The sequence below is a fragment of the Apis cerana genome, linkage group LG2 (genome assembly GCF_029169275.1).
Source record: "Apis cerana isolate GH-2021 linkage group LG2, AcerK_1.0, whole genome shotgun sequence".
NCBI lineage: Eukaryota > Metazoa > Arthropoda > Insecta > Hymenoptera > Apidae > Apis > Apis cerana.
In genome coordinates this window covers 11,737,497-11,761,264 of record NC_083853.1, presented here as the reverse complement: position 1 = coordinate 11,761,264, position 23,768 = coordinate 11,737,497, and the positions used below count along the sequence as shown (strand labels likewise).

Genomic DNA, 23,768 nt, shown 5'->3' with positions numbered 1-23,768 from the left:
GGGGTCCAGAACTAATCGTCAAAATATAAGCGGGCCCGTTCAGCCACCTGCTCGATTCGAAGGTTACCGGCTTCCTCTCCGATGCATCAACGCGAAATGGGATATCGGGATACATGGCAGAAAATTACGAATAAATCTTACGGGGCTACACGACTCAACGTAGGCGATGTTGGGCGCACGTTGCTCGCATTGTACATTAACTCGTTCGTCTGGTGCGTGCACACGCGTAGGTAGAAATTTTCTGCGTATACACGGGGATCTATACATCTTACACGGATATCATCCATGTATCAACATGGGAATAAACGCTGGCTGGAGAAACGCTCGGACGGAGAGCTCGTAAGCAGCCTCGAGGTAACGGGAACTCGGAATTAGGAGCAAAACTAAGTTAGATTTAACGATGATTAATAATAATACTTCTCGGTCGTCCTAATTATCCCCAATCCTGTTACTGTAGGGTATATGGCAAAATGCCGGTATCCTGCGGTTCGGTGATGAGAGAAACGATGGAAACCGTAAACGATCCTATTTGCCAGTTATTCCGTATTATCTCCTATTATTATCTGCCATAGTTTTACATACAGGTGTGCCGGCCGTGTATAATAAATATATTGGGCGAATTTGATTCGAAAAGTTGAACATTTTTGAAATGGGGATTTATTAAGTCGATTTAAACGTGTCTATATCCGTGAGGATGGGAAGAAGGAGCGGAGAAATCGTGGTGATGAAAATCGATTCTGGCGAGCTCGAAGCGGATGAATGTGAACGGTGAAACGTAATCAGAACAACGAGACCTCTTTCGTCGAGAGCGTATTTCCTTCGAGGCAAGCATCGATTTCCTTCGATCGAGAGATCGCGTCGACGCGCTCGGCGGACCGTACGATTTGATATCGATCTTTCTACGCTACGAAGCATTCGAGAAAAAGATCGCAAGAAGAAAAACGAGTAGTCGCGAATCGTCGTAGTTTCGCCGTGCGTTCATGTATTAACTACATATTAACTATCCTCCCTATCTCTATCCTTCCATTTCGAAGATGAATAAATACGGTTCAACTTCGTTCAATTTAATCTCGCGAAAGTGATGCGTTTAAGGAACGTCTGAACGTCGTAGGGGAGAAACGGAGCGGAACGAAACGAAAGTTATTCTTTACGAAGTTCGTTTCGAAGAGAAGAGAAGAGAGGAAACGGTTGGTCAAAAGATGGTTATTCCTTCCTCGTCTCCTTCTTCACCTCGTAAATAAGATGCAGACACGTGGAAACACGAAACGCAATAGAATTTTATCACGTTTATAGCGGTTATTCAGAGGAGGTGCGCCTTTCGCGCAGTGGAGGGCGTACGTCCGAGGCAGGCGTACAAACGATTTCCGGTAGCGTCTTTCCGGCCCGGCATAGGAATTCCACGCGTATGAACGTATAGACCACCTGATAGGTGCGCCACCCGGGGATTTTAAATGGATGCCGAAGGGAGCGCGCGGTGAGAATTAAATGGCAACCAGACGGAGACAGGTTGAGGACGATGGCACGAACAAAGAGGGGGAACGAGCTGGCCAGGGGTTGGAGAGAAAACAGCAAGTTGCAACAGCTTGCCCATAGTTCAACCCCGCTACAGTTCCGTGCTCGCCGTGAATTTCAATGCGGTTTACACGCCAAGCCATATTCTTCGAGCTGTAAATTGCCCGTCCGGGCGAATCACATTTGTTTCCTACCTGTCCATCTCTCTCTCTCTCTATTCTCCGTCTATCTGCAACAATTTCGCGCCAGCAATTCGTTTCTTCTCTCCTCTCCTTATCCTTTCTTTTTGCTTTCATCTCTTTTTTTCCCCCTTTTTTCTTTCTCTTTTTATTTTTGATGAACATCGTAACCTACGAGATTGAGACAAAACAAATTTATCGAGGCTTTCTATCAGCTTCGAGATGTTTGATCTTCTCGAGACAAAGTATCCACGATCCCTCCCTTCCGCCCAGACGAAACTGCTGCTCGCAGTGTAATTTAATCTATTTTTTAGTGGGCCGTAAGCCGCGTTGTTCCAGAGAATCGTAAACTTGGTTCGCACGGTCATCGATTCTTACGCCTTTGTTACACCCTGCTTATGGTCGTTCGAACGCGTCGTCACGCATCGCGCACACTTTTCGATTTATACGCAATCGGGAAAATTAATCATTCTTATCTAACGATTATACTCTTCGATCTCTCTACGGATAATGCGAGATAAATATCCATATATAATTGAAAGACTGTTTTAGGCACAAGGGAATAAGAATTTACAAAAAAAAAAAATAAATAAACAACGTCGAGTCGTACGTACGCGTGGAGGCGACTTTCGGTTTGAATTTCGCAAAAAAAGGGAGGGAGAAAAGAAAAAATTTAATTAAAACCGATAACTCTTGCACACATCTGACACGCGTCTGCGGCTGCACCAAGTGCAGAGGGATGGAATCATCAAAATGAGTATGTCCGCGGTATTAGATATTTTCCGGACGCAAGCATAAACTGCGTGTTTTCAGAAAATTTCCCAGAGGACGGAGGTAGACTTGTGCAGACACATCTGCGAGTGGAGCGTGTCGAGCGTGCACTGTTAATCGGGTGCTAAGCGAACGAGCGGCCACCCGTTCGACCCGTTGTATAAGTTGCGCGCAAGTTCTTAATTGGTGTATCGGTATCAGTTAGCGAAATTAATGCGGTCGGTTGCGTAGGATTGCAAATTAACGAACACCGAACGAAACTAGCTTCTTCCGCGGTATTCGATACGATTCCAATGATTACATTCGTCCTCGAATAGCCGATTAAACCGGATTAACGAACGAAGAAAAATCTTCTAAATGCGCGATCCACGTGCGTATTGATACATCTCGGTACAATATGACCTTTGCATGCTCGAAGCTCGTAACGCACCCCCGTTCGTAACGGCGAGATGAATCGGGCGAATAATCGGCAAAATTAATACACGCGTCGAAGAATGCCCGTTCGAATATTTAATCGGGTCCGCTACATTGCGGCGAAATATCGAACGTAACGCGTACACAGAACACGGCGGGAAATATATCATCGAGGGGAAACCAGTACGGCGTAGAAATATGGCGTGCGGTGGATCTTTTTACGATCGGTCGAACGAGGTTTAACTGGCGTTTTCCTCGGTTTTAAGGCTTTAATTTAAAGTTAACTTGTACACCGTGTCTCCGTCGTAACGTCGGGACGATAAATACGAGGAATGGATGCGGAGAGCACGAGAGGAGAAACAACCGGACACGTAAGTCGTGAAAACGGAACAAAACGCAAAATCCTCCTCCCTTTTCAAACTTCGCCTTCGTGTATCTTGAATATTTCACAAATCTTCTTCTTTCGCCGTTCTTGACGTCTGTCGCAAAAATTTCGCAACCGCCCGCGCAGAGACGGCGACGACGGGGGTTCCGGCTCCCTATTCCTCCCCAAACAAAGATACCTCTGGAGTGATTAATTAAAATGCCACGCTAGATTTATCTCGAATATCGTGTCCGCGAGATGCGTCGAGGAAAGGAAAGTAAACGGAAAGGGGGGAAAGGAAAATGGCGAGAGGAGGGAAATACTCGCGTTGCCAATTTTAAATAAAAGATACTCGAGGATGTATTTACTAGCGCGTACGTGTGCCGCGTACGTATCGCGAATAACGTAGGATGGACACACTGATGGAATCGACGGGAAGGATCTCGTAATCTCGAAACGAATTATTTCTAATACGTTTTCCCAGGATATTCTCGGCAAATAGCCGAAACGGTCCGTCGCAAATTTAAAATTACATCCTACCCTTTTAAGCCTCTTCTATATTAAGCCAGAAAATTCAACATAATATAGCAATATAGCTGTTTACCTCACGGCGAGGAACACCTACGAGAAAGAAGGCCTCTTATTAACCGTATACGAGATAAAACCCAAGATTGCGCATCTTTCCTTTACATCTCCACGCCCGCGGGATTTAACGGGATGATAGATCCCAATAAAAAGAAACAGAAAAAAAGGGGGAAACCTCCAAGTTTTATTAATGCAAGAACGCGTTACGTTAAATCGATTATTTTTAATCTAGGGCGCATCTCGAATCGGTTATTCCGTTTCCTCCCATTCGAACGCCTCCTCCCAGATCACCTTTCCAATTTTCCCTCGATTGAAAATACGTATCGCTATCGTTAAAAACCTCGTCGATAGTCGTAATAAACTGTAAGTACATTTATCGCGGCCCGTTTCTTTTCTACGATCGAAAAATTTCATATCGAGATTGGCGCGAGTACAGTCTTTTTTTCATCGAGTGAGAACGAGTAAGCGTAAAATAGAGGACGAGTCGGTGAACGACGGAAGGGTGAACGAAAGAATAAAAAAAGGAAAGAAAAGAAGCGAAAAGAAACGCGAGCAAGAAGATCGGAACAGATCGGACCAGTACAGTATTGCTAGACACCTTGGCCACGCCTAGACGACCCTTGCTACTTTTACTGGAATATTAATGTGCGATGTGAGGGCAACCTTATGCGCACACCGTATGTACCGTGAGAGGGGAGGATGTTGTAAGCGCGGAGGTGAGCTCCGAAAGAGAGGGAAACGCGATCGAGGAGAGGCGAGAGAGTGGAGAGGGAAGAGAAAAAGCGAATGCGAGGAAGACGAGAAAACGAAGACACTTGGGTAGAAAAGAAAGAGAGAGTAAGAAGAAGCGCGGTTTGATAGAGGCTCTTGCTACCGCAGGAAAAGAGAAACGTAGCCGCAGGCTGAGCAGGTTGCGGCGTTTGCTGCCTTCTTCCCTCTTCCTCCTCCTCCTCTTCTTCACCGAGATGCACGAAATCGCGTCTTCGTTCTACTCGTTAGGCCATCTCTCTCCTCTTGGCGGCAGGTCGAGATGGTAAAAGGAGGCCAATGGTGAGAGGAGGAGGGAGTGTGGGCCGAAAGAGAGAGGGGAGAAAAGAGAAGGATGGGGCGAGTGAGGGGGAGAGAAAACGAGAAAAAAAAGAATATTTCCGAGGTAGACCCTTTGTTCCCCATGTTTCGAAATTAATGGCTGGTGCCTCTACCGAGACCCTCGAGGAGAAGACGATCATTTAATTGAGCCGAGGCCGAGCACAGCCGCTGTTTCCTCGCCCGTTTTACGTCCGGGACATTATACCACCACTTCTTCTTCTTCTTCTTCTTCTTCTTCGTCCTCCTCGTCCACCTTTTCCTTCTTCCTCTTCTTCGTCCTCTTCTCATCTTCTCATTCTTGCTCTTCTTTTTTTACATTTCCCCCCTCCCACATTCGCGAGCCACGCGTACACGTCTCTGTTTTCTCTCGCTCCTCTTCTCGTTCCTCCCTTTGATTCCTTCGTCCCAGTCTCCACTGTCCCCTGTTTCCTCTGGTTTTCTCGCTTCGCCATCGCGAACAATGTCTCCTTGATATCTCTTGCCGATTCCTACGCTACGGTCGAGAGGAATCGTCGCTGGCCTGAGGGGGCTTCTCCTCTCCTCGCTCCACTCCAGTTGCAGCTGCCGTTAAGCAAATTTTCCCGATGCATTCCCACGCCAAACGATTCGATCGGTACACATCCTCCTCGTTTACAACGATTCCGTTCCCGAAGTTGAAAAATCTTTCCAACTTCGAGAAATTAATAATAAATAAGAGTCTTAAAAGTTTACAATTTCGTTTCGAGGAAAAGAAACCAGGTCAAAATTTATTTACGACTCAGTTATGGCCTCGTTGAACCATAGAATAACTTTCGATTAAAGAAAAATACGTATCGCGAAATTAGGGGAGAATACTTTTCGAGTATGAATCGTACACGATCTCTCTCTCTCTCTCTCTCTTTCTCTCTCTCTCTCTCTCTCTCTCTCTCGGAGTAAAGAATGATAATGATAATCGCGTATCGGCCAGCGGCGAATTAATTTTCAATTGTATGAAATTGATGTATATCACGGGTACATCTGTTTCTATCAATTATGTAGGTACGTAGAGCATGAATACAGGAGTAGCGAAATTGCGCTGTTATACCACGTGCAATCCCATTAGGCCGGTGGTAGTTCATTAAATAATATTCCAATTTTGCAAGCGTATTAACTCGTTCGACATGAAATGGATACTTACGTTGGTCATTCCGATCTGATATCGCAATCGCGGTAACCACACCCAAATGCACGTGGAAATGGAACGGCAAAGGAGAGGCGAAATAGACTTTTGAAATCGTGCAAAAAAAAAAGGACACGATTTTAAACCGCTCGACTCGATGATTATGCCTGAATTTCAAGGGTGCATGCTCGAAGAGAGAAGCTCGGGAGAATCCGGCGGCAAAGCGAAATTTCATTTCAATCACTGCGCGGTTAAATAAAGCGCGATTTAATCATTGCCCCACGCCGTTCGTTAAATAATACATTCCAATTTCCCAAAGATATTAACCCCTTTAGCATCGTAGGCCGTGGCGGAAACAGGGCGCGCCGATAAATAAATAATTGATGAAGGCTGGTGCTTTCCCATTCCTCATTAATCGGATTTACGCGTCAGTTGAATTATGGGCTTTCCTCTCCTTCCTTTCCTTCGATTGATCACCCGCGTTGACCGATACGTCGTAAAAGTTAACTCCAAGAAGACGTCGATTAATTATTACGGTCGATCCCTTCGATAAGACGGTGTTTTTTTTTCTTTCTTTCTTTTTTATAAAATAAACGAACGAATCGCCCCAATTGTTGTCATGACTTATCAATTTGTACTTAAAACTGCGTTATATAAAATTGTCCTATAACATTTAAAATATTCGAAATTTATACATACACTTTCGATTATGATGATTGAAATAAGAATATTATTCTTATTTCTACGCGAAAGGAAATTATAAAGTTCATCTCGTCTGAGTTGTCATCTTAAGGAGTTGATCAAATTTTTATCATCTTCTTTTATTCTTCTTCTAACGAAGACATTAAAACGCTCTCTTAGTTAGCGACCAGATAAATCGTGGATTAAGTTTTTAAACGCTCGTGTATATATGTAATAAGAGTGACGTGAGAGACGATTTTTCAAATAACGGAGAAGCGCAATTACATTAGAATTGAAACTTCACCCATCGTACATGAATTCTCTGAGGCGAAAAAGATTGCGATCGGAGATCGAACGAATCGAAACGATCGAAAGAATAAAGAATTTTCAAACTCTGGCCCTCCTCCTTTTTCCTCCCCGATATTTCGAAATCCTCGTCGTCGAGGTTTCCTCGAAGCAAGTGTTCCTGGCGGTAGCAGTCGCGATACAGCGGCTGAGATTAGATGCAATCTGCGATCGCGTATCCACGGGTAAACACTTTCGCGCAGATTATGTTGGCGGGAGAGAGCATCCCTTCGCGACGCGGGCGAAGGCGAGTCTACTCGAGAGACTCGAGAAAGGTGGAGATGATATCTTCTAAATAAACGTTTACTTTGCTGTATATCCGTTGAATGACGCCGTCGAGGACTCGCCGGTTAAGAGGCCTCGCCCTTGTAACTCGATCACACGATGGCTCGACCATCGTTGACTGAGTTTCTTCCAAGACTCGAGCTTTTCCTCCAACAACCGCGCTCTTCGATCGTTCCCCAGATGAATCAGTTTCTGCTGCCACCGGGAGAAAATGATTCTTTTATCGTCCTCGCGACTCGCGAACAATTTCTCGAAGAATCGCGGCGAATCCTCGTTCCCTTCTCCGTCCAATTATTATTGAAATTTAATTCGAAAAACGTTGAATCTGGATATAAATTATTGAAAAGTTTAAAAGCGCAGAATCGACGATGTAAAACGGAATCTATTAAAAGAAACGAAATAATTCCGATACAAATATATTTAGGGAATTATTTCGGAAGGAACGTGGGTTGTTCAACCATAAAATATAAATATAAACACGAAAAATAGAATGGAATTAAATGAAACATTAAACTCGTTACGGCGAAACGTTCAAAACTCTATATATATCCGCGCTGGTAATCCTTCGCTGTACCGTTTATTTTCGAGAACGACGATCTAATTCGATGGTGAAATTTGGACAAGAGACGAGTAACGCCAGTTCCAGCGAAATGACTAAACTAACCGATAATACGAGAGATTAAAGGATTGGATCGGATGGAGAACGATTCGAGAATCAATAAAATCAAAAGCTGGATAGCGAAACTTGAAAGCTGGCCGAGATGGAGCAACGAAGGGAGGGAGCTGGTGTGCTTCAGCTTCGCGAAATTCACGATCACCGCGTACGTAACTTTATTGCGAGCTATTAGGCCAACGTGATATCGTGATAGAGTTACGATTTAATGCGATCGAGCTTTTAGTCGTGGAACGTACAATTAGAGGTTCGGCATCGTCGCCTTCGATACTTGCATGGAACGCACGCATTACTCCGTGCGAAACATTATTTCTTGCGACTCTCGATCGCGATCGAGAAGTATTTCGTAACAAGGTATACCAAAGAGAACGATGTTAATGAATTACAGGAATGCCAAAGATTCCTCTTTCGTTAATTAAGAAGTTAAAGCACGATGGAACGTCGGACGATAGATTTAAGAGCTGGGAACCGGTATCTTCCAGGATCTCGCGTAATTAATTCAAACGATCCCAAAATAATGTGATAAAATATGCAGTTTATCCCCCCGTAGTTCATCTTTATTGGATTTTATTACATCGCCTCTCCGCTCTAATTTCACATTACACCGAATTCTTCTGCCGGATATCTTCCATCTCCGAGGAACGTAATTTCTTAGGTGAGAAAGTAATCGGAAAGTTTTTTCGATCGAACAGCCAATTTCCAATTCGAAATTGGAACATCTCACCATATTTACGTACACGTGATGCGTATTTGTGTATATTTATTTACGAATTAAGAGTTTTCGGAATCTCGTAATCCGAGTTTTTCGAATCACGCCGGCATTCGTTCCATTTTAAATGATCCGAGGACCGTCGTTTCTCCGGAGAGAAGAACCTCTCTCTTTCTCTCCCTCGTGATAAATCGTCGTTCGACTCGGTTCCGTTACGTAAACAGATGGAAATGTCTCGCGAATAAAGCCTCCTCCGTCCGACTTAAGAACCACTGGCCAACCAAACAGGTCCACGTTGAACCAGAGTCACGATACTTTTTCTTTCCGATCGTTCCCCGATCTCTCCACCTGATATTACGGATTGCGGGGTACCACCTGAGCCTGCTTATATTCCTCCCAACACGCATTCTTTCGCTCGCATTCAACACGGGGATAATGAAGCGCGCACATTTGAGAAGGAGCGAGAAACGTTATCGAGGCTCGCCACTCGAGCCGAGAAACTGGTTTCGCCAAGAAATTCGAATTCGCCCTTCTTTCGGTTTCTCTTTCTCGAGGAGATCGAAATCGGCCCACTCTCGTTTCACCTAATTCCCCAATCCGCCCATTGTTCGAACCCGTCCGATACTTTTGCATCCAACACTTTGCACCGTTTCCCTCGATCGTCCCCCTCAAACTGGTTATCGTAAAGGTGAGCCTAAATCAGGTTTAACCAGAACTTTCAATTACGGGCAAGAAGCAATAAGCGACGCCGTCCAGAAACAGATCTAAACAGGTTCCGCAGAATCGTTTCTGCCTTCCTCTTCCCCTTCGGCATATTTCACGATCACATCGCCCCCAACGCTATTGTTCCGCCTAATCTTACGGACGAAAACACGAGAGAGGCCTCGACTCGTAAAGACTTGTATGTATAAAAAAGGCGATCGCTCTTCAGGGCTGCGTACGCCGCTGGCACCTGTCGTGTGGCTTCGAGTAGAGACACGGTAGGAGGGAACGGGTTTCGAAATGGGTGGAGGGACAGAAACCGACTGCCATAAGATGCTCCCTCTCCCGCGGTTGCTCTCCAAAACCGGTTCAGGAATCCGGGGCCACGCTTACGCGCCAGTGCTTATCAACCTGTCCGTTTCTCTTTTCGCGTCGCTCTCTCCAGACGGCTCTGGTTGAGAGATTCTGATTAGCAGCACGGTGTTAGAAAACACTGCATCCCTCGATGGCGAACGACTTTTCTCTTTCCGCCATTATCGCGACACGCATCGTCCTACGTCTTTTCACGAGGAAAAATTCATTCCACGTGTTTTTTACCACGCGAGAATGCAAGTGGTGAGCATGTAAGTAGCGAGAAAAGGCGAGAGAAAGCGAGGGCTTTTCGAAAAAGTCGATTTTTCTCAAGCTTTTCGCGCATCTTTCCGTTTGCTTCCCTTTCCTTCCTTAAAATCTTCGATCATCGCCTCTCCCTTTCCGCACAAGGTTAATTTTTAATGTCGTCTCCAAAAGTGCTCTTCGATTCGATCTTTCTTTCTAGCACAGCGGGAACGATATTTCCGTCGCGATATTCTTGAAACGAGCGTAACACGGGCTCTCTCTTTCCTCCCGACAACTCCTCTGCACTTTCGATCGGTTCGATCGGCTCGCTCGGTCGGAAAATGGGCGGGAAAAAAGGTTTCCGATGGCGGTGTCTCAATCGCGACTGCCCTACCCTCGAACGGCTCGAACAAAACAGATTTTATGAGTTAACGAGGTATGTCGGCGCGATTTTTGCCGTTTCTTTCGACCCACAGGCCTCGTAGCTTCCGTCGTAGATTCTTCGGGGAGAAAGAAAACCAGCCTGCTCCTCCTCTCCTCCTCCCCCTCACCGATTTATAGCCCACAGCCGATACCCGGCTCGTGCAAAATGGAAAAAACCTCGAGCCTCGTTAAGGGCGATGATCCGACAGACGGACAGGATTGTTTCAATCTTCGATCCAAGCTAACCGGCTATTCTCGAGCAATTCTCGCCGCGGCATCTTCAACGATAATCTTTACGTGGACAGAAAAATCGGAATAGAAAGTTGCCCGCTATAAATCGTCGCGTTATCGTTCGACAATCACGGCCATCAACGCGTTGAGACGTGTCGAGTAATTGAACACGGAATCGTTGGAAGCGGGGGTGGTGGTTGCGATTCCATGCATGGACAATTAATCGTTTCTCGCACGGAATGACATGAATTCGTTTACCGTCTTACGGAACCAATGTGAACGCGCCAATGTAATTTAACTGCCGGCGATTAAACCCCACCCTGGATACTGTTCTGTTCGAGGTGAGAGGCACGAGTTGAACCGTGTATTTTTCGATAGGAACGAGTTAACTGTTGGTGGCGGACAGGTGTGCGAAATTGATTCGATAACGCGACGCGAGACGTGCACGTCTGTAATAATATAATGGATCCCCGTTTCGGCGAATAGATCCGGATAGATCGTTACTAGATGAAATTAAACCGACTCAACTTGTCGATTTTTAAGCATCATCTTAACCAATTTAGGAGGTGGATAGGAGATAGCTCTTGGCGCAAAATACAAAATGGAGAAAAGGTTTATTAAAATTAAGATGGTCGATCCGCGAGAACGTATGCGAAACACGTGTGTATAATAGATAAATATGCTCGCCATTAAAATACGTGTTTCCAGGCGTGCATGAGGAGTAAATCGATGAAACGCGCGGATTCAGATAGAAAGGCGTGCAAAAAACGACGACGCGGCACGGAATGTGTTTAAGCAATTAGTCGGCCGACGGCTAACTTAACCGGCTGCTTCTCTATCGATCTGGCAAAAAATAAGCTCCGCGCTTCTTCGACGTTAGCCGAACCAGCTAGCACGGCTGGCAATGCATTTAAATGCGAGTTCAAACTTCTTCAATTAGCCGCCGTCGGATAATTAAATTACCTCGATATTGGATTCGAAGGATGTCGAAATTCGATTTCGAAACGATGATAAATTAACGGGATAATATGATAACAGAGATACTTGGAAAACAGCATTACCTCGCCCGAATATCATCGGGAACGTGGTCGAAAAGCAGAAGCAGCAGACTTCTGATCGGACGAATCGCCTTAACTCGACAAGAGTGATAATAAAATGCGAGGGAAAACAGGAGGATAACAAACGAGTATTTATAACGAGTTCGAGTATATAAATTTATCGAGGATTTCGACGAATTTCACTTTCGTATTTCGAAGATCATCCTTCCAGGTTGAAATAAATATCGAAACCTTATTACCCATTTAATCGCCACTCTTGTTTCGATATTACCTGTGACGTTCGACTAGGATCTCATAAATATCCTCCACCGTGGAAATAATGCGTAACTTTATTACAAGGTCAAATGCGTCGGTTAAACGGGCCGTTTATAGGAGCGAGGAAACTCGGTGGAAACTGAGTTCGCTTCGAGGCTTGACTGGAATCAACGAGCGTATTACGCGCGGCATGGTCGGGAAATTATGGTTGGAAATTGCAGAAAGTTGCGGGGCGACGTATCGCGACCCGGGTCCCCCGTGCTATTTGTTTGGGTCGAACGCGAGGATGTGTCGGGAACCGCGACACATGGGCATCACAACCTCATTACCAGCGACTACGGAGATAAATTGTCACGGTCGACGAGCCGACCTCTTCCCCTGGACGGACGTTTATCACGTTTATTAGCTGCCAAGAGCGATCGCGGCCGATCGTGTGTACGTATCGGCCGGTTTTATTTCCAATTTCTCAGAACTGGATCCGGCAACCGGTAGAACGAGAAAGAGCCGACGAGAGAACGGTACGACGAGAGTCCTCGACCGGAATGTGGATTTATATACTTGTGTCTTTCGTACGCGACTCGACACTCGGCGAAATCGATCGCGCCAAACCTGCGCCAATGCGATTCGTGATTGTAGGAATAAGTCGGTATCGGAATCGATGTAACGCCAGCGAAACGTGTTACGTATATACGTATATATAAGTTGTACTCTCTGGGGGACAGCTACGACACGACTATCGTGCGGCAATTGCTCAGCTGTTCGTTCGCAGGTGGACTGATTAGAAACATAGCGGGTGAATAGTCGCGCGAGATAGTACGCCGTGTATTACGCTACGCGTACTCGTTATTAATCGTCGAGAGAGATTCGTTACGAGCGCGGGAATGTTCCGGCATCTTGGAACAAGATGCTCGATGAATTTGCCGATAGGAGATGCCAATGTTACGTAAAATACGGTGAAATACGCTCGGTAGGGCAGTTATTTCTCTTTCGACTAATTTCGAAATTGTATACCGAGTTAATTGTATATACGGTTTGATAAATCGTATTCGACCGAACGCATATTTCCTTGATGAACACGTACCTTTTTAATCATCTCGTTTGATCACTATGAATCGTCGAAGAGAAGATACATCTGGGGCGAATACCTTTAACCAAGTTCAAACAAGGATTTGCATATCAAAGCCGTTTTACGCTGTAACCGAACGCGCGTTACGATGCACGTTCGATAATTCGGTATCGCGAAAATGCAGCGAAATTCCATCTGGCCGCGGCGGTCCTTCGAATCGCGTGACGGTGGAGAGATGTGTTTTTTTCCACTCTCTTATTTTTACCGAAAAAAAAGAAAACCTGCTGCCTACCTACCACTGCCAAACCGAACAATTTACCGAGAAACGATCGGAACAAGAAACAATTCGCAAGTTCGAACGAGGTTTGCCCGTAGGGATACTATTCCTTTACTTCGTATTCTTTTGGCTAGCTTCCTCTACGTTCCGCTGCTTTATGCGGAAACGATCGAAAACGCGTTTACTAGTTCCAGGAATCCATCGTGAGGTTAGTGCGCGGAGACAAATTGTTCTCACTAAAATTCAACTCGAAGATAGTCGGAATGGAAAATTATCTGAACGACGACAATAATGATTTATTAGGAAAAGAAATTTCTGGATCGTTTGAAATTTATTCAAATTTCAAATTCGTGAAACGTTATGTATATATGAAATTGTTTAAAATTTGTAAAATTTCTTTTTTTATTAAATTTTTCTTTTTTTTTTCACTGTCTTTTATGGAAAAGACGAATTTCTAAAAAAAAAGCAATCTTTTCAAATCAGTTTTGATCTTCATCGATATTAAATTCGTTTACATTTCGCCTTACAATAGTGAGGTTAATCTTGATTTCTTTGCTTTCCATTTGATCTGTCTATGATTGAATTTCTTAAAATTATCACGCAAAATTTAGTTAGCGATCGATTTTTGAATCGCTTCTGAGAGAGAATTTCTATTGCAAACTTGATTAATAATACCAAAATTATGTGATTCAGAAATCATAATTCAGAAATCAATACGTTTTATCAGAGAATATGATTTGTAAACGAACTTTAATCGGTTACAATAAAAAAATTTTCATTTTCGTCCGATTTTACAGAAACATGATGATAAACTGTTATTTAAATATGAATATGCTTCTTGTAAATTTTGTATTAATCCCGGCCGCAATTAAAATTATATTCATTGGTATCGATGTTTTGGTGGAAATTCTATATTCTAACTACGAATAAATAAAGAGCAATAACCGCATGAATGTGGTTTATAGATTAGTTTGTTATGAAATTTTTAATTTTCTATTATAATTTTCATTTTAAAATTGTTCCAAGAAAAGAGACGGAAAAAGAAAAAGAAAAAAATGAATATTTCTGTGAAAATATTCGTGAATATGAATTAATTAATCATTTCAAAAGTTAGATATCTATAATCAGGTTAAAAATGATAATAGTACTAATCATTTTCATGGCAGCTTATCGCCTCAGAAATCAGAAACTGTAATTTTTCTCCTATTTACTACAATTAAAACGCGAAAAATCAAATTAATTATTTTATCCGCGTTGATATGTTTCGCTGATATGATTTAATAATCTTATTGAAATTGATTAATAAAAGTAAATAAGCAAGAAAAAAAGACGAAAGACAAAAAAACAAATAACAATAAAAAAAATATAATAAGTTTTTTTGAAACAGTATATCTACCTTGTTATATCGCTGATTCTTTGAAGGTTAGAATGTGCAAGTCGTTGAATTGTTTTACATTAAACTACTAAGATATCTCTGGTTTTTATACTAATCGCTCGACCTGTTAATAAAAAAAGTTAAATTATTATCAAGTTGCAAAAAAAAATGCTTTTCCATTGAATTGCAATAAAATATTGTATTTTACTATACCAAGATTTAATCGATTAATCCATATAAATTAAATACGATAAAAATTTTGTTTGAAGAAACAATGAAAAAAGCGATTTCATTTTTTCAAACTCATAGCTCAGCATTTGCTTCAAAAATTTATAAACAATAAAGATTAATTATTATATTAAGAAAAATAAAAAGTATAATTCGAAAATATACTCGATAATATTTGTCGTGATATATGGACGAGTTAACGAAAATGAAACGATTTTCTAATGCTGTTTTCACATCCGTCGAGTAAATTATAAAATTTATAATTATATTTTTTAATAATTATATTTGAAAAAAATTATATTAAATATTAAATAAAACTTACTCTATATCAAACTCATATCACTTTTACGACGAATTTGTCTTATGATATCTTAATCTTCAAAAGTTATTCAATTTATCGATAGACATCTTGAAAATGTTCTTTCTATATTTGAAAAAAATCATTCTTGAATTGCAATGCATTTCTTATAACATGTTAATGTTATATTAATATTAATATTTCTAATTTTAAAATAAGTTTTTATTAAATTAAAGTAATATTATACGAACCTTTATTATATTTTTTTTATTATTATTTATGTAAATTATGTAATTTTCAAATAAAACAAAGAAATTTATGTATACTGAACTGATCTCAAAACGTTAAAACATAACTTTAAAGTGGTAATAATTTTCCTTTGAAAGATGGCGCTATTAACTAAATTTAATTAAATAACCGCGAAACGATTTTAAATTTAAAATAAGTAAAGGAATATTCTTCATCTATTTCAAATAAAAAATTGTATAATAAATTTGCTAATTTTTAAATTACAAATTTAAAATACAAAAATTATTTATAATTTAAACGTTATTTATTATATTGTTACACGAAATACAGAATAATATATAATATTATATATATTATATTCATAATAAAAAGAAACTTATTTTTTATAAGAGATTCTTACAAACTTTATATTTTAAAATTATAAAATTCTAATTATTATTAAATTCTAAATTATTAAAGATGCAAATGAAGAAAAAATGTAAGGTAAATATTAATTATATAATTAATTATATCAATGCATTTCAAATGTGATTTCTAATAAAAATATTTATAATTTATTTATTATGTAAAATTAAATAATATATCTGTTCTTACAATTTTCTTTTTATTGTAAATAATATTTAAGATTTAAAATAATACAAAGTAAAATAAAAACATATATACTCAATGTTATGATATATAAAATGATAAAAAAATAATATACGAATTCGAATTTTTAGTTCGAAAAAAAAAGTAACTATAAAAAAGTAACGAACTTCGTAATTCTCAAAAAATAAAGAAAAACATTTGTATATGAGTATTTTATTGCAAGAATTTTGATATATAATTTAATATAATTTATATTATATTAAAAGATTAAAAAAAATTAATAAAATATTTAAATATAGAAAAATAAATATGTTTATAATATTATATTTACTCACATTCATATAATATATTCTAATATTCTACATTTGTACATGTTATTAATTCTAAAATATTTCATATTATGAAATATATAAATTAATTTTTTATTAATTCAATGTGAGAAGAATGAGATTCTGCTTCAGACTTTATAAGATGTGGCAATATAAAAGGATCTTCTGATGACGATGAGTCTGATGAATCTTTAAAAAGTAAATTAATTTAATGATAATTTTATATATTAATTTCACAAAAAGAAATATTATTGATTATAATTATTGTAACTTACGATCATTTGTAGTTTTATATTTTTCCTTTTCTTCAATGTTCAATTCTTTCTTATATTGCTGTTTTTCTTCTTCATTTTTATCTTCTTCATAATTGAAACCATCATCTCCAGAATCATCATAAATTGTAAAATGAAAATAGGAAAAAGTACATACAATTGCTATGAAAAACAAATTTGTACTAACACCAAGAATAGCAGATAAAATTGGCCAATGAAACATTAAATAGCGTAGACCCGATAAATGAGCATTTATCATAATGCTTGCAGAATAGAATTCAATATGCCTTGATTGTATTTCAATATAAATGATTGTAACTGGATGACTTTGGTCTTCTTCAAAATTATCAAATAATTCAAGAACTATATTTTGTTTTTCTTCTGTAGTACCAAAAATCATCATAGGTGAAAATGTAAATGTTGTAAGTGCATGTAATAAGGTACTACGATAATGTAACATAGTAGATCTACATGAATGTTCTACAAGGAAACCATCTCTGCTGCGTAATTGAGCACAAACCATGAACATACCTAAAAATGATGTTTATTGTTAAATATTATTTTATATTTTGATTAAAAAAACTCAGAAATTACCAAGTTCTTTATTGGCTGGTGATTCTGGCATTTCTAAATGCAAATTAACTTTATATGGCTGACCGACCATTAAAAGTTGTTGTTTATTTGTTAACTGCACATATGCATATGGAAAGCTACAAATTCCTTTTTGTTCATTACATGATCTATAACATAAAAAAAATTATATATTTTATATAAAATTATATAAAATATATGTGTATATAATATATAAAAAAAGATAGAGATCAATATACATAAGTGAAAAGTGAAACTTACTTGAATTGCAAATGTACTGGTCGTACGTATGAAATACTTGGTACATAGGCATAATAAAATGCTGTATAAAGAAACACAGATAACCAAATAATAAGACATCCACTAATAATAATAATTCCGATACTCAAAATTATATCTTTAGCAGATTGTACACCTCTTTTTGTTCTATTCTGAACATGAAACAATTTCTTATGAACTTGTGCCAATAACCTCGAAATTAACATTGCAAACGAAATTTAATATACTTAAAGTTGCAAGTTAATATAAATACTGCGCAATTTTAATTGCGCTTTCAGAAATTGCTACATAAGATAAGATAAAATATTTATCGATCAATTAATTTTCTCTTAAAATAATTCGATAGTAAAATACAGGTTAAGTGCATTTCAACTTGTACTTTTAGGAATATTGGTAGTATTGCTATTATTAGAACGAGTGTAAAATATCAATATACAATTATTCTAAGTGATAAAATCATACTAAAATTTAATGAAATAATTTACGTGATAATATACAAATAAATCAGGAAACCGTTTATATTAAATTCAAATTTATATTTAATACATAGATACTCATAAAATTGAAAATTTATTTTAACATTTAATCCAATAAGTTTTCAATATAAAAACACATAAGATTAAACAATATGTAAGATACATTCCATAGGAAGTAATACATTTTATGGCATATTATGTCTATAAAATATTATCATATTTGATAATATATTTGAAGTACTTTTAATTATGTTGTACATTATAAAATATTTTTTTATATTAAAGAAAAAAAATATTCTAAATTATTTTCCTTTCCTATGCTCTAATCTTGGTCTTCCTTTTTTAGTTGTTGGTTTATCTTTTCCTTTATTTAATAATGGATGTGTTTCTAAAAATAAAAATATTGTTGAAAAATTGAATAAATTCATTATTAATTATAATAATATATTACCATCTACTGGTGCACCTTGTAAGTGAATGTCATGAGAACGATGTTTCTTCACAGGTGGTTCATGCATTGTTGTTTGATTATCTTCTGAATCTTCTACATCTGGTGATATTGGTAAAAATTGTAATGAACCAATATCTTCCATTTCTTCATCAGAACTGCAAAAAGCTGCCACTCTATCTATAGATGCAACATCTACTTCTATCTCCTCATCTTGTGCTTCTTCACCTTGTACCACTGATTTATCTTCATCACTCAAATCAAATTCACTTTCTCTTTCTTCATATTCAACATTTTCATCCAATTCCTTAAAATCTGGAGCAAATGCAGACCAATTTTCAACTTGATTTTGTGCCCAAATAGAAACAACACCAGATGATATAGATGCAATAATTGGCCTTACTGGATGCCACTGTATCATTATAAATTTTCATAATATCATATTTTATTTATTAAAATATTATAAATATAAAAGATTAAAACAAATAACTTACAACAACATCAAGTAATAATTCTCCTTTAGTACCATGTAAAATTTTTACTAAATTCCCAATACTTTTTTCCCATACATATAAAGCATGCTGTCTTGCAGATCCAGCACAAACATATTCTCCATCTCCAGAAAAACAACATTTTTTCCACATAGTTTTATTTACTAAATCTTGTAATTTTTGTATTGGTTCAGGTTCACCATCTTTTCCACAAGCTAATACTTCAGTACTATCATACACACGAATTACTCTATCAGATGTATTTACTAGGAAACAAGAACCACGTCTAGCAAATTCAATACTTTTTACAGCTGTATTACTAGCTGTGCCTTGTGATATTTTATAAGAAGCTTTCACAGTTAATGATTCTGCATCAAGAACTAAAATTCTGCCACGAGCATTTCCAGTATAGACATAATCTCCTCGGCGATCAAAAGATGCCACTATATTCAAATCACTCTAAAAAAATCATTAAAAGTAAAAAATTTATATTAAACAAAACAATAATATTAAATTTATTGCATACATCATCATCCAGAGGTATAACTCTATGTGTACCCTCAACATCAACCATTACTGCTGCATGTCTCATTGGACATACTAAAAACTTATTAAGATTTCTTGGATGAAATTGAACTTTTAATATGGGAGATGGAAATCTATATTTTTGGTCACATTCTCCAGATAAAACATCCCATATGCAAACATTATTATCTGTAGATGCACTTAATAATTTGTGTCCATTTCTAGACCAACTAATTAAAAAAAAACAATGATGAAATAAATAAAATATATTAATAAATTCTTTCACTTACCTCAATGAACATACAGGATGTACATGTGCACTAATGATTTTAGCAACACCACGAGTTAAAAAATCCCAAATAACGATTCTACCATCATTACACCCAACAGCAAGAAGAGTTCCTCTTTTATTAAATGTACAAGTAACTGCTAATGATATACAATCTAATGTACCATCAAACTCCTAATGATTACAAACATTATCTGTAAGATTCAGAATTAACAAATGTAAATATATTATGTTTCTAAAAATATCTTACCTCTGGATAATTCTGACCGAATGATTCTATAAAAAAATTTTATGAATATTAAAAAATTTATATAATTAAATTTTAAAATAGATTTTGTTAAATATTTACCTAATAATTCTAAATTCATTTTTAATTTATCGATATGTATTTACTTTAAACAATTTGCTAGAATTACTGTTACACGGTTGTATATTTTCTTTTTGTAGAGTGATCGACAATCTGATTACTTCAGATATGTTCCTAAAATTAAACATTTAGTAATATTTTTTGTTGAAAGAAAAAATAAAAATTTTTTTTCACAAATAAATTATTTATAATATAATTAAATGAGAATAATAAATATATAAAAAATTATATAAAAATTAAAATTATTATTATATTATTAATTTTCATAGGAACATTTTGAACTTATCAAATAACTCGGAAGATATTCGAACAGTCCAATAAATATGGTTATTTGCAATTGTATTAACGGTAAATAAATACTTGAAAATTTATAATTATTTATAGAGAAAAGTATTATTACTTTATTAAAATATTTTAAACAACATGATATCATATACTTGTATGTTTATCTATTTATATATAATAATAATTTGATTTATATAAAAATTAATCAATGTCTTTTTTTTTTCTATATATTTATTATAAATATATGTATTAATATTAATTATATGTATTAATCAATGCATATATATATATATATTTATCAATATTTTAATTATGTAGTATATATTTTTTCTAAAATTTTAGGTTCTTTATTTGGTAAAATGTGCATTAAAAATGCTCGACGAACAATAATAACAGCGGCAACAAAAGATATACAAGATATAAATCTCTCATCATTTCGCACAGAAATAAATCCTGTAGAACATGATGAAAGTTGTTTAAATAAAATTTATACAGTACCTTCAGATATTACATCATTATTGATGAAAGACATAACAATTGAATTAAAGAAGCAAACAACAATTTTCAGAGAGCTTGGTATTTTAGTTAGAAAACCTGCAATTGAACTTATATCATACTTGGAACAAACAGATTATACAAAATCTATAAATAAATATGTTTTATGTATCCTTTCAAATTTATGATATTAATTTTCATTTAAAATATTTATTTAATTAACTGTAAAATAAAATCTATAATTTATATGTTATCTATATATTGCTCTTTCACTAATTATTAGATGGTAAAGAAGGAGTAGGAAAAACAACAACATTGTTACATTTAATTCATTATGGTCTTGTAAAACATTTTATTATAATTCATTTGCCATGGGGTATGATTTCAATTATATTCAAAAGTAAATTATTTATAAAGAAAAAATATATAATTGTTAATAGTATTGGTATTTGTATTTTTTAGTTCGTAATTGGTTTCGATATGCAAAAGAAGTTTCTGAATCCCCTTTGATACCAGATAAACTAGATTTACCTCAACTAGCAGCAAAGTGGTTAAAGTATTTAAAATGTTTAAATGAAGTATCATTATCACAGTATAATGTAAGTAACAATTGAAATTTATTTTATTATAATATATAATATATATAATAAAATATATATGATTAAAAAAATTAATTTAATTGATTTAAATAGCTAAAAACTAATAAAGAATATATATGGTCTCAAAGAGAAGTTACAAAATGTGGAGAAACACTTTCTAATCTTATTGAATTTGGAATAGAAAGACCTAAATTTTCTTGTGGTGTTGTTAATGCTTTATTGGATGAATTGAAATTAGCTAGTACAGCAGGAAAATGTAAAACATTTGTTATTATAGATGGTTTTAATGCATTTACTTCTACAATTACACATGTATGTGATGAAAATCGTAAATATGTGCCACCTGAGAAGATATCAATAACATCTGCATTCTGCAATATTGTAAATTACGATTGGTGTAATGGTGCTGCAATATTAACAGTAGATAAAAGAGCAAATAAAGTATATAACAATTGACATAATATAATTTATAAACACTATTATTAAAACTGTGATAATTCTTTTATATTCTTTTTATTCATAGGATAGAAAAGATTCTGATTATCCAAAATATTTACTTGGTAAAAAAGGATTTGAATATTTAGATCCCTTTCTTCCTATTCATGTCGAAAATTATTCCAAAGAAGAATTTATAACTATTTTAGAATATTATAAAGATCGAAAATGGATCAGAAACATAAGTCCATCAGGAATAAGAGAATTAGAATTATTATCCAACAGACATCCAGTTACACTTTGGAGACTTTGTAAATCATTGTAATATAAATATTTTATGTATAAATAAATAATACTTTAAGAAAACTATTATATGGTTTTTTAATTTATATTGTTAATATGATTTTTTTAAATTTATGTTTTTAATTAATTAATAAAAAAATATATATATAATTATATGTATAAATGATTAAAATTAATTTTAATAACAGTAACATTATTTTTGTATGTAATTTTAATGTGAATTAAGGTTTTGAATATTCTTTTTTGAATGTTTTTTTGAATGTTCTTTTTTTTATTACTTTAGAAAAATTTAGATGATTATGTATCAATATGTATATATATATTCAAGTGATTGCGTATATATACATACATATATATATATGTGATTATGTTTATATGTATGATGACTTAATACATGATATTGAATAAATTAATTCAATGCCTAACAACAAATGCATATGATGACATACATAAAATAGAAATAGCTTTAAATTTATAAATAAGTATATGGCCAAGATTATTATCATAATATATTATTATCATAAATAATAAAAAAATAAATTAAAAAATAAAGTATGTTCAGTTTATATTTATTTAAATATGCTCGCTTTCGCTTTAATTCCATACTAATTCTATTTTGTAGGGATTTTCAAATTTAAATGTCAAATTACTCTTTCTTTTTGATTTGCATTTAATCAAAATCATTGGTTTTTTAATCCAACGGCAATAAATTATTTATATATTATTATATATTATATATTAAATATATTATTATATATTTTTGTAAATTAAACATTCAATTAACAAATTTTTAGAAAATCATTATTCTCTTTTTTTTAATTTTTCTTTTTTTTTCATATGTTTTTCATATTACTATTGTAATGATTTTATCAAGAAAAATTATTGTCTATATTTGCTTTTGATATTTCAATTAATTGAATTTTAAAAAGAAAAATAATCATATAATTAATTTAAAAAATGAATTCGAAAATATATTTTAATCTGTTATTATTAATTCTTCGAATTCTTGAAATGTACTAAATTCAAAAAGAGTTTTAGTTGTTGATTTTTTCAAAAAAAATGATTGAGTGAATTTCATTAATTGTTCTATAGAATTAGAATGTAGAAATTTTTATGTTATACTTAATCAATAGGTAATAATTTAGAAACCCTGATTCATAAGATAAAAACATTATAAACATCATAATACATTGATACATAAAGATATCGTTAATTTCTAAATATAGTTATAACCTATTACTTACATAAATGACATCATTAAGTTAAAATACGCAATAAGCACCATTTGATATATGTTATGTTGCTATGAAACTATATCGTTCCAGAATGTTACGCACTAGTAAATCTAAGGGATTATATTAAAAACATTAATAGATACATAGTCTGTATCCAGCTGAATGCATCAATTGACATATTTCATTTCTATTTTTATCAATTCTGAATTATACGTGAATCTATTGCGAACATCTGCTCACCGTTATATTTATATATG

General features: G+C 35.5%; 4 protein-coding genes across 9 annotated transcripts in view; 1 reads left to right on the top strand and 3 right to left on the bottom strand.

Moving 5' to 3' along the window:
• Positions 1-16,475, bottom strand: part of LOC108002811 (irregular chiasm C-roughest protein) — a 279,347-nt gene extending 262,872 nt beyond the window's left edge. For both annotated transcript variants that reach the window (XM_062071240.1, XM_062071241.1), the window contains exons 1-3: positions 16,428-16,475; positions 15,280-15,381; positions 14,751-14,853 (exon numbers count right to left, since the gene is read on the bottom strand). The gene's annotated coding sequence lies outside the window, so the exon portion shown is untranslated. The remainder of the gene's footprint in view (positions 1-14,750; positions 14,854-15,279; positions 15,382-16,427) is intronic.
• LOC107992984 (seipin) lies at positions 16,401-17,930 on the bottom strand. Its single transcript, XM_017049132.3, has 4 exons — positions 17,546-17,930; positions 17,288-17,433; positions 16,697-17,224; positions 16,401-16,610 (listed from the first exon to the last, which is right to left on the bottom strand). Exons 1-4 carry the CDS (start codon positions 17,767-17,769, stop codon positions 16,507-16,509), a joined length of 1,002 nt encoding a protein of 333 aa, XP_016904621.1. The 5' UTR covers positions 17,770-17,930; the 3' UTR covers positions 16,401-16,506.
• A 148-nt stretch (positions 17,931-18,078) lies between these two features.
• LOC107992982 (retinoblastoma-binding protein 5 homolog) lies at positions 18,079-23,664 on the bottom strand. Of its 4 annotated transcripts, none has more exons than XM_017049129.3 (8): positions 23,521-23,664; positions 20,142-20,273; positions 20,043-20,068; positions 19,794-19,966; positions 19,505-19,733; positions 18,982-19,437; positions 18,506-18,899; positions 18,079-18,427 (listed from the first exon to the last, which is right to left on the bottom strand). In XM_017049129.3, exons 2-8 carry the CDS (start codon positions 20,158-20,160, stop codon positions 18,342-18,344), a joined length of 1,383 nt encoding a protein of 460 aa, XP_016904618.1. In that variant the 5' UTR covers positions 20,161-20,273; positions 23,521-23,664; the 3' UTR covers positions 18,079-18,341. The 4 variants fall into 4 exon arrangements, with proteins under 4 accessions (XP_016904618.1, XP_016904617.1, XP_061927229.1 ...); XM_017049128.3 differs by having other exon boundaries at positions 18,491-18,899; positions 23,521-23,538; XM_062071245.1 differs by lacking the exon at positions 23,521-23,664 and having other exon boundaries at positions 18,491-18,899; positions 19,808-19,986; positions 20,142-20,255.
• Positions 20,345-22,342, top strand: LOC107992983 (small ribosomal subunit protein mS29). 2 transcript variants are annotated; one of them, XM_017049130.3, is made up of 6 exons: positions 20,345-20,507; positions 20,787-21,107; positions 21,223-21,315; positions 21,402-21,538; positions 21,632-21,979; positions 22,062-22,342. In XM_017049130.3, exons 1-6 carry the CDS (start codon positions 20,483-20,485, stop codon positions 22,296-22,298), a joined length of 1,161 nt encoding a protein of 386 aa, XP_016904619.1. In that variant the 5' UTR covers positions 20,345-20,482; the 3' UTR covers positions 22,299-22,342. The 2 variants fall into 2 exon arrangements, with proteins under 2 accessions (XP_016904619.1, XP_016904620.2); XM_017049131.3 differs by having other exon boundaries at positions 20,345-20,598.
• Positions 23,665-23,768: the final 104 nt, after the last annotated feature.